The 9,753-nt window shown below is 58.2% G+C and overlaps 4 protein-coding genes across 4 annotated transcripts; 1 reads left to right on the top strand and 3 right to left on the bottom strand.

Moving 5' to 3' along the window:
• Positions 1–1,258: 1,258 nt before the first annotated feature.
• Positions 1,259–3,253, bottom strand: SODALDRAFT_331788 (transcription factor IIA, alpha/beta subunit). The gene has a single exon (XM_028611545.1). The coding sequence runs from the start codon at positions 2,751–2,753 to the stop codon at positions 1,521–1,523; it is 1,233 nt and encodes a 410-aa protein (XP_028467493.1). The 5' UTR covers positions 2,754–3,253; the 3' UTR covers positions 1,259–1,520.
• On the bottom strand, positions 2,956–3,837 carry SODALDRAFT_358096 (hypothetical protein; the record flags this gene model as incomplete). The annotated part of the gene is made up of 5 exons (XM_028614067.1): positions 2,956–2,989; positions 3,084–3,320; positions 3,416–3,494; positions 3,618–3,694; positions 3,791–3,837. 5 exons carry the CDS (start codon positions 3,835–3,837, stop codon positions 2,956–2,958), a joined length of 474 nt encoding a protein of 157 aa, XP_028467492.1.
• SODALDRAFT_377611 (WD40 repeat-like protein) lies at positions 3,562–7,155 on the bottom strand (the record flags this gene model as incomplete). The annotated part of the gene is made up of 5 exons (XM_028614921.1): positions 3,562–5,997; positions 6,116–6,195; positions 6,379–6,450; positions 6,614–6,746; positions 7,069–7,155. The coding sequence occupies 5 exons, from the start codon at positions 7,153–7,155 to the stop codon at positions 4,051–4,053; spliced, it is 2,319 nt and encodes a 772-aa protein (XP_028467491.1). The 3' UTR covers positions 3,562–4,050.
• SODALDRAFT_349845 (hypothetical protein) lies at positions 7,054–9,753 on the top strand. Its single transcript, XM_028613442.1, has 3 exons — positions 7,054–7,695; positions 7,782–8,712; positions 8,825–9,753. Exons 1-3 carry the CDS (start codon positions 7,260–7,262, stop codon positions 9,726–9,728), a joined length of 2,271 nt encoding a protein of 756 aa, XP_028467490.1. The 5' UTR covers positions 7,054–7,259; the 3' UTR covers positions 9,729–9,753.

Raw genomic sequence — 9,753 nt, 5'->3', positions numbered from 1 at the left:
TATGGAAAAGTCTCGGGGAGTTTGGTTTCCGAGCATGCATATGCCTCGTGCATTCCACTCGGTCCTAGACACTTAACACGTAATGGTTTGGCATACGATCATTATGTGTGCACGCATATATCATCGCGGCCCATCTAGGGCACTTTGGGGACGTTCCAAACCCGGTTCTCGGTGCTTTCTATATGTCGCCTCTTATTGTACACCCAAGCCTTCGCTCTTTCATACAGTATCCACACCATCAAATCTTCCACCTTTGATGTTTTCGTGTCCCAACATCCATCTCTCTTAGTCTCTGACCAGCCCCTGAACTTGTGTTGGCACCAACGTGCCGGTGGCTGCCGGTGGCTGCCTACGCTGCGCTGCGCTGCCGTGCCTTGTCACGTAGGCCCAGCAAGAAACAACAACGACGACGACAACAGCAGCAACAACACAAACGGCTCGAGGAGGAGCGACGGGGTAGACGGACAAGGACCCCGGAGTCAAGAAGAGAAAAGAAAAAAAAAAAAAAACTTGGCATGGGGGTGGTGGTTGAGCGGGCTGATAGGGTGGGTTGGACAAGTCTGTAGCCTTTCACTTTCACTTTCCTTTCTCCGCGATTGCAAAACAAAACAAAACAAAACAAAACAATACGGGACATGCGCGTCTGCGTTTGGATTCGCGGGTCGGTGATGGGGGCGGCCAGCTCATCATTGTGGCAGGTCGGGTCGTCGTTCTCGAAACGGAAGTGGGAGGGGGGTTTGAAGAGACGGAGCGGGAGTTAAAGGGGATTTCTTTTTTATTTTACTTGGACAACACGGCTGGAGAAACCAAAGCGGTGTGTATCAGTTGGCGGGGCTCGACAAGGAAAGCAAAAAAAGATTCTGTTGTTTCGGGCCAGGAAAACGGCGGCCTAGTGCGTTTGGTCATCGTCTTCAAAAGAGTCGTAGTCGTGGACAGATTTCCAAAGGCGGTTTAGGCATTCCCTTCCCGCTGACGTGGCAAAGGTTGGGATTTTAGAGCATAGAGCTTCGCAAGAGCTGCCGCGCATCAAAAGACAATGCACGACAAGGACAAGGATCCCCTAGGCAAGAATAAGCGAGGGCACTGTGTTGCACATCAGCATGGCAAGAATAGTTTCTGATCTGTAGCCATCTATCGAGTTGCCTGCCTCGAGAGCGCGCCCTTCCGGTATCCCGTCCCATGCCGTCTCGTCCCGTCCTCGTGCCTCGAAAGGGAAGAAGAAATCCGCCCCCCCTAAACTCGCTCTAATATCCCAACGCCCCCCCCAACCTCTTCTTTTTTTCTCTTTTTTTCCCTTTCAGCCGGGCGGTACTATGCATGGGCCGCCGATGACGGTGATGCTGCAGCGGAAGGGGCGACAAGAAAGAAATCAATGAATAAAACGGTGTTGCGGCGAGGGGCAAAAACCCGTCGGACTTGCTCTTCGAATGTGGTCAAGGTCTGGGGTGTTCCCCCATTTCCCCCAGAGCGAGCGGGGTTGTCTCTGGGTTGCCAATCCAACCTCGAGTTGTCCGTTCATCTTACCACTCGTACTCGCCGGTGGCCTTGTGGAAGATGTATTCCTTTCCATTGACAGTAAGGACACCGTCCTTGAGGACACACTTCCACTTATTCTTGACGCGCTGGACCTTGTCATACATGCAGAGCATGATATGACCGAGGCCCTCGTCGTCCACCTCCTCGTCTTCCTTCTCGTCGTCCGAGTCGTCGAGGTCGGAGTTGATGGCGTCTTCGTCGGCGACGTCGTCATCGTCGTCGTCGTCACCATCGTAACGCGCCACCCCGGACTCCCCCGCCTCTCCGGACTCTCCGGACTGGGCGGGCACCGCCTTGCGCTTGCGCTTGCTCGCGGCCGTCCGGTGCCGCGTGGCTTCCTTTAGCGGGAGCATCAGGCCGCCGCCCTCCATGGCCTTGGCCTTGGACACGATCTGCGCGTGGATGAGGCGGTCGATATCGACACGGCCGAGCTCGTGCAGGGTGCCGGCGGCGTCGCGCTGCATCAGGACGCCCTGGACATGGTCGAAGCCGTCATCCTGGTCGGCCGGACCGTCCGTCTGCGCATTCCTGACGCCTGGCAGAGCGGGGCTGGCCGTTGAGGGTTGTTGTTGTTGTTGTTGTTGTTGTTGCGGTGGTTGCTGATATTGCTGCTGCGGCTGAGGCCTGCCCTGATTTTGCTGATTTTGCTGGTTTTGCTGGTTCTGCATCTGCGGAAGAGGCGGCTGGCCGGCGGGTCTCGGACCGGTTCCGGGCTGAGGGTTGATGGCGGCGCCTTTATCACCGAACCTATCTGCGATGTGCTGCATGGCGCGCATCTGGGCGATATCGCCTTGGGGAACCATGTTCAGGGGAGATGGTCCGGCGCCGGGCTCCTGCTTGATCTGGGGTTCCTGCTTGATCTGCGCGTTCCCGTTACCAGCGGCTCCGCCGGTGGGGAGAGGAAGGCCCTGAGGGGCGGACTGGGGGCTCGCGTTGGCTTGCGAGTAAGGTGCGGCGGGCTGCGGCGGGGGTGGCTGAAGATGATCCTGTGCTGCCTGAGGAGGGGGCGCCGAGGCAGAAGGGGCGGGAGGGGCTTCTGGCTTGGGATCCCAGGGGAAGGCGGCGACGTCGAGTTGCGTGAGCTTCTGCTGCCAGCCTTTCTTCAGTTCCTCCAGAACGCTTTCGTCTACGCCACCTTCCTCGAAGTCGACGCGCGAGGCATTGATGACATCTTCAATGACCTGCTGGTAGACAGAGCCCACGATGTGGTTCGACATGGTGAGCAATCGTATGGTTGAAAGTGGGAAAGGTACGTTCGTTCAGTTCCTTTTTCCTTCAGGATCTGAGCCCAAAATTTCCTCCAAATGCCCCGGTTATAGGCCGTGGAACCAGCGTCTCTACCCGAAAGCCCCTCTTCTTGAGCGTGAATGTCGGTAACGATCTCGGATCAATGGTTGGCGCTGACTGGTTTTGTGTGATTCAGGGATCGTCCGCGGTTGTTTCCCAAATCGTCCTGAAAAAGAGAAGGCAGATATTCGGGGGCGGGGGACAAGGTCAAGCAAGGAAGGAGGCAAGATCGCCGTCGGGTCGAAAACTAGCCCTGTGACTGATGGCTGATTGCTGCTGCCCGGGCGGATGGATCCAGAAAGGACAACCAAGAAAAGTCGAGACAAGAGAGCGTCGACGGTCGAAAACAAGGAAGAGTTTGGTCTCCAAGGTTAGTTGAGATGAGGTGGAAGGTTGGGTTGGGGTGGAAAGGCGAGAGGTGGTCAGGTTTTGGCTTTGTTGCGGCATTCAAGGCGGCGAACGAAGAGTGCTTGAAGGATGGACCCACCTGCGCCTTGCTGAATAATCAAGATCTTACCTTACCTCATCAAGAACAGCACCGTAGGAATACTGTACTGGATCAGAGGTAGTTCAGTACCTTGAATTACCTTACGTCAGACGTCCAGGGACCTCTACTCCGTCAGGTACAGTGTAGATCCCATATTTGTTGTCTTTGCTGACCTCCAGACAGTCTCATCATGCGATGTACGAAGAAGACGATCCGAGACAAGACAAAACCAACAAAATTCAACACGAAGAGGCCCGTCAAGAACTATTACAATGCCCTGTTTATTCATTCCGAATGCAATACATACCCCACTGGAGGAATCTCTGCCCAAAAGTAGGATGCTGTCGCTGTCCGGCCGACTTGACCGACAACGCAACCCAAGAACTGCGCACCCATCCGATACTCCTATCCCTATTTGTTCTTTCCCCGCTGTTTGACCTTGCGCGACAGGAAAGAAGAACGAAAACACCAATCGTGTACAGCTTGCCGTCATGAAAATAGTCGTGACAAAGCAGTGTCGTGCCCATCGTGGAGAAGCCCTTTCATACCACGTCGTGAGTTGGAAAGACAACAAACGCCTCCAACACCTTCGCTTGCTATGAATCTTTGCCGTTTACCTACACTTTGTCGGGGGGGTTGGATGGGCGGGTTGCAGGGGGGTGGGGGGAAGGAATCCAGTCAATTCTTTCCCTTCGCCGTCCCCCCCATTTGTTTCGACGACTGGACTGATTTGGTTTTGTTTACCGGATGGTCATCTGCTTAGCCATGCCAGCCTTGGCAGAAGAACCACTAGCGCCGACACCAGCACCAGCACCGGCGCCGGCCTTCTTCTCAAACACCTTCCAGAACTTGAGGCTCTCGTCGGCCGCGGCGGTGGCGAGCATCTGGCCGTCGGGGCTGAGGCAGCTGTGCAGCACGCGGCTCTCGTGCGCGGGGATCTCGACGTTGCGCACCAGCGTGGGGTAGCTCCAGATGCTGAGCGAGTTGTCCGGGAAGCCGCTCGAGCTGACAATCTCGCGGTAGTGCGGGCTCCACCGCAGGCTGGTGACCTGCGACCCCGTGTCGATGCTGTTGACGCGCGCCCCCGTGGTCGAGTTCCAGAAGTGGATGTGGCGGTCGTACGACCCGCCGCCCGTCGCCAGCAGGTTCATGTTCCACGGGCACCACGCCAGCGCCTTGACCGCCGCCTTGTGGTTCGTCTTGGTGAACTTGGGCACCGCCAGCGCCCGCGCGTCCCAGATCGACACCAGGTTGTCGTTGCCGCCCGTGGCGAGCTGCGCGCCGTCCGACCGCCACTCGAGCCCGCACACCTCCGACGTGTGCGAGACCAGCTCGGCCACCTTGTGCCCGGCGATGCGCACGTCGTGGTTGAACACGAGCCCGCTGCGCGCCCCCGTCGACAGGAGGTGCTTGCTCCACCCCATGACGCCGACGCGCGTGTCGTGGCCGAACATGCTGCGCACCTTCTGGCCCTCGGCCACGTCCCAGATCTGCACCTCGCCCGTGCCCAGACCCACGCCGACGTAGGCCCCGTCGCCCGACCACTTGACGCTGCTCACGTACGTGTCGGGGCTGGTCTCCAGGAGGCAGCTCACGCTCCCCTCGTCGGCGGACCAGACGTAGACGTTGCGCTCGAGGCCGATGGCGACCTGGTTGCCCGAGCTCCAGTCGAGGAGGTTGAGGTAGTAGTCGTCCACGAGGCCGGGCGCATCCAGGACGCGTTCGGGGGCGGTGGCAATGCGACGCCGGAACTGCGCCGAGGCAGCGCCGGCAGGCTTCAGGGGACGGTTGTACTGCTGGCGGAGATCGATGGGCTTGGACGACTCGGGGGGCGCCGGCTTGAACTGCAGGATGCGCGTGTTGAGGTTGACGCCGCAGGCGCTGGCCAGCGAGTCCTGGTACGCCTGCGTGTTGGGAGAAGGGCGGCAGTAGTTGGAAGACTCCTCCTCGTCGTCCTCGATGGTCAGGTTCTCGAGAGCCGCCATGGCGTCCTCGGCCGCGGAGGAGAGGGCGGTCGAACCCTGCGCGCTGCTGCTGATGCTGCTGCTGCTGCTGCTGCTGCTGGCCTGGGGGCGCTGCTGCTTGTCGGACTGGCCGATCTTGGCGCTGCCGGCGTTGGCGAGCGCCGAGCTGGCGCCGCGGTTGGGAATGAAACGGTCGCCGCCGTAGCTCAGCGTGGTCTTGGCCGTCTTCTGCCTCAGCGAGCCCTTCTTGGACTTGGCGCTGGAGGGGGTCTTGGTCTTGCCGGTTCCGGTCAGGGTGAAGTCAGATACGCCGAGCTCGAGGGCCCTGCGTGGTGTGGAGACGGTACGGGCGATGTTGGACTTGGGGGAATCGCGGTGCGAGGACTTGGGCTTGGTGGTCGACCGTGCCAGATGAGCAGCAAGGTTTCCTCCACATGTAGACTTGCCGGTTGCCCTATAGCCATCGTCGTGGCCGAGGCTTGGGCGCTCGGGGGTAAAGGGGGAGGAGTTGAGGTTCAACGGGATAGCGGTGGTTGTGCTCTGACGGGGAGACGGGGTCAAGGGCATCCGACCGCCAGCCGTACGGGAGGAAAAGAGCCCACGGTGGGACTTGAGAGGTGTTGATACAGCGGGGGTAGCCATTGCTGTCTTTTGGAATGTGAGGTGGGGTGAGTGTGGGTGGGGGTGGGGGAGGGTTGTTGATATGCAGAGAAAGAGCTCCGACTAGGTCGAACGAGCTCCAAGAGACTCTAGCTAAAGGTTCCTGGATAGTTGTTGTTTAGTTAGTATCTGCTGTGTCGTATTGTTGTTGATTGTTCGATGAATCGAAGGTTGCCTTCACAAAGATGGCAAGTCGGAGGGCGACCAGATGGCTGAGAACAGCGATAAGATCTAATGGACTCGGATGAATTTTGTGGAAGGCTTTTCAGAATAGTTTGGCAAAGCTTGGTAGCTGGAGCAAGGAGAGCGGAAGCAAAGGAAATATGATGGAGGGAGAGCGGGTAGAAGAGGGTTTGTTTGTTGTATGGGGGAGAGAGAGGAGGGAAAAGGTCGATGTAAGTTGATGGCACCTAATGGCCGTCTTTTATTTACTTTGTGCCCCACCATGGTGATGGCCGGGCAACCAGTACCCCAGCTCCGGTGTCACTGATTTTCCGACCGGGAATCCGCGCGGACCTGAAGTTGGCCAATCATGGTGCTTTGTTTCCGCCGTTCCTATTACTACGGGTCCACCTGCCAGTTACAAAGAAGTACAGTGGGGGACAGAATTTCGTACGGAGTACAGTACCGTCTAGGCCATGGCCCCAGGCTGCCACTATCCGAGGAGCAGCTGATCAACGCAGGGTCAACTGGGACTGGGACATCTGACACCTGCAATCTCCCGTGTCCTCGCCGAAATAAATAGAGCAATTACCCGTCGTCCCTCGCTTTGCATCGTTCTTCGTTCTCTTCAGCGAGAAGCTTTGTGGGGTCTATTGATTGTCTTGATTGTCATTAGCAGTAAACCAAGTGCAGAGGCACCTTTATTAGGCCTCTGCTTTTCGAAATTAATTACGAAGTAACCTAAGGTGGGTACCTTACCTGAGTACCAGTACCTTTGTAGGTAATTACCTTGCGGTGAACATGCTTATAAGAGGATTCTGCCTCGTTTCACCGCGTTCCTTATGTGATCGGCCATCCCGGCCCGTACCCCCATGTCCTGCTTCAGGGCGACATACGCTAAACCTAAAATGGACAAAGTAGCCTCCAGACAAACGGCCACTTGAGATTTGAGATCTTCAAGACTCGGCTCACCATCTGATACCGCCAAAGCCTCTTTGCACCGTCTTTCGTTTGGAAGAGAGCCAGACGACTTTCTTTTTTCCTCGTCTTCTTGATCATGGTAAATTGAGTACGGCTCGGAGCCTGTCTATTCCCCTAAACGGTCCCCGTTGAAATGATCGCTCCCGCACCTTGCTAGCCCTCACGATTCCCCTCGGATCGCTATGGCGACAATAACACCTTCTACACCGGCGAATGGGAGCAATTCGACATTATCAAGTACCTCGATCTTTGGTGGCGCCGCGCACGATTCCACTACATCGTCTACCAGGTCTTCTACAACCCAGCTCTCGGCCTCTTCCACCGCCATGCCCGGCTCTGCCGCCTCGAGCGACAACACTTACATCATGCCCAATTCGCCTATCAAGAACAGGAACTGTGTCGATGGATATCGTCCAAAGGTAACCAGGACGCTAGGCCAACGGCCCGCTTGCCTTGTCAATGCCTCGGTGACCTACTGCGGAAACAACCAGATCTATGCCTTTGGCGGCTTTGATCAGTATACGGATGAAGTCTATAACCATGTCCTAAGGCTCGACCTTGTTAGCCACCAATGGAGCTTGGTAGATAACTATGGAGACATTCCCGGTGTTCGAATGGGTGAGTTGTGCTCCACGGGGGCTCTCGGTTTCTCTGGGTGGCCATGTCGAATTTCTTTTTCCTGCTGACCTCCTCTCTCTCCGCAGGACACACGGCTACTCTCTATGGCGGCGACAAGCTTCTCGTCTTTGGCGGGGAGAACGAGCACCGAACCTACCTCTCCGACCTCATCATTTTCGACCTCAAGACGGCCCACTGGACCCAACCGCAAGTGTCGGGGCCCATCCCCAAGGGCCGCGCAAGGCACGCCGCCGTTTTACACGAGGACAAGCTCTTCATCGTCGGAGGGATAACGGGTCACGACAATTATGTGCTGGACGACATCTGCTACCTCGACCTGAAGACCTTCACTTGGTCCAGGTCTTGGCGCTTCGTTGGACGCTTCGACCACTCCGTTTACATCTGGGGCGATAGGGTCTGGGTGTTTGGAGGCATGGGGGAGGACATGGACAAGATTGGCGACCTGTGGTGGCTGGACATGAAGGGCAGCCCTGCGTTCGAGTCCCCGCCTCCCATCGGCGTCTATGACCGCTACGCGAGCGGCGGCCGTGCTGTCGACTCCCCACGCCCGCCCTACACCCTCGCGCAGCAGCCAGGGGTCGTGGGCACCTCGGGCTATGCCGCCAACTCGCGGACGCAGCAGGTCAACCCGCCCTCTTTTCAGATGAAGACCAACTCGCCCATGGCGCCGGGGACCATATCCTCCGTCAAGTTCGTGGGGGGTTCCAACATCCCGTCGCAGGGCTCCGGCATCCATTTCCACGTGTATTCCTCCGGCACGCTGCTCGACTTTGTCACCCCCGCAGCCACCATCACCACCAAGGACTGCTCGCTTTCGGCCCTCGATCTGTCCACGCTGCGGTGGCAGAAGCTCGCCGAAGGTCGAGAGATCTTCAAGTTGGGCTACCGCTGGCATTACTGTACCATGAACGAAGACGCCACCAAGGCCTGGCTTCTCGGCTGTCCGACCGACCCGGCCGCGACCGATCTCGGCCCGAATGGGTTTGAGTATCTCAGGTGCGTTCGACCAAAACTCCTCCATCGCTCGTTGAAAGTTTTTGTGAGTTCGGTTATGAAGGTTCTTGGGCTCTCTAGTCTAACCCTTTTTTTTCTTCTTTTTGGCTGTCAGTGATATCATGGAGATTGATCTCCGCCGATACGGCTTTCTCGGCAACAATCTTGCTACCGAGTCGCAGACGGAGGCGCGCCCGGCTAGAGCCGTCGACCAGCCATCCAAGGGACTGGGCGCAGATCTGGCCAAACTGTTCGACCAGCCGCCCGAAACAGGCAGCGGTACAGACTTTATCGTCACCGCGCTCGCGGGCGACTGGGAAGACGAAGACATGGGCAGGGGTGCCGGTGTAACCACGGGCCAGAACTGGCTAGCGCCCGACGCTCCCACATCGCCGCCGATTCACGTGCACAAGCTCATCCTCCAGGCCCGCTGGCCGCACTTTGCGCGCCTCTACCACGCGCAGATGGCCGAGTTCCACACCAAGAAGATGCACATCCCGGAGCCGTACTCGGTGGTCCGGGCGTTCCTGTACTACCTGTACACGGACAGCATCCACGGCACGTCGGTCGACAACAGCGACGCGACGACGGACCTGAGCGACGTGGCGGGGCTCCTCGTCATGTCCAACATCTACGGCATCCCGCACCTGCGGCTCCTCTGCGTGAACCGGCTCGCCAAGGAGCTCGACGTCGACAACGCCTGCGTCATCTGGCACTCGGCCGGCCTCGCCAACGAGGAGTGGCTCCGCAAGCGCACCGCGCAGTTCTGCCTCCTCCACTGGGGCCGCATCGTCCGCACCCAGGGCTTCCTGCGCCTCCCGCGCGCGGCCATCGTCGAGCTGTCGCAGGAGATCGACCCCGAAGGGCGCGTCGTCGGCGGGGACGAGCTCGAGTACGACGGGAGCCTCCACGGGTCGCGGTACGGCGATGCTTCGGATAGGAAACACAGCTTCAGTAGCCAGACGACCCAGATGCTCGAGGAGGACGCGGTGGAGGATGACGGTATGGAGATGAGCTGAGCGGCCCTCTCTGTGACTCGTGAGA

Source organism: Sodiomyces alkalinus, assembly GCF_003711515.1.
Source record: "Sodiomyces alkalinus F11 unplaced genomic scaffold SODALscaffold_3, whole genome shotgun sequence".
Taxonomy (NCBI): domain Eukaryota; kingdom Fungi; phylum Ascomycota; class Sordariomycetes; order Glomerellales; family Plectosphaerellaceae; genus Sodiomyces; species Sodiomyces alkalinus.
Note: the sequence above shows the minus strand (reverse complement) of the source record. Positions and strands in the feature narration are given on the sequence as shown.

What these genes read in the sequence shown, in the direction of transcription:
- SODALDRAFT_331788 (XM_028611545.1), bottom strand. Translation starts at nt 2,753, where the DNA reads ATGTCGAACCACATCGTGGGCTCTGTCTACCAGCAGGTCATTGAAGAT.
- SODALDRAFT_349845 (XM_028613442.1), top strand. Translation starts at nt 7,260, where the DNA reads ATGGCGACAATAACACCTTCTACACCGGCGAATGGGAGCAATTCGACA. An exon ending in CATTCCCGGTGTTCGAATGG is followed by an intron (nt 7,696 to 7,781) that starts GTGAGTTGTGCT and finishes CTCTCTCCGCAG; the next exon opens with GACACACGGCTACTCTCTAT. An exon ending in AATGGGTTTGAGTATCTCAG is followed by an intron (nt 8,713 to 8,824) that starts GTGCGTTCGACC and finishes TTTGGCTGTCAG; the next exon opens with TGATATCATGGAGATTGATC.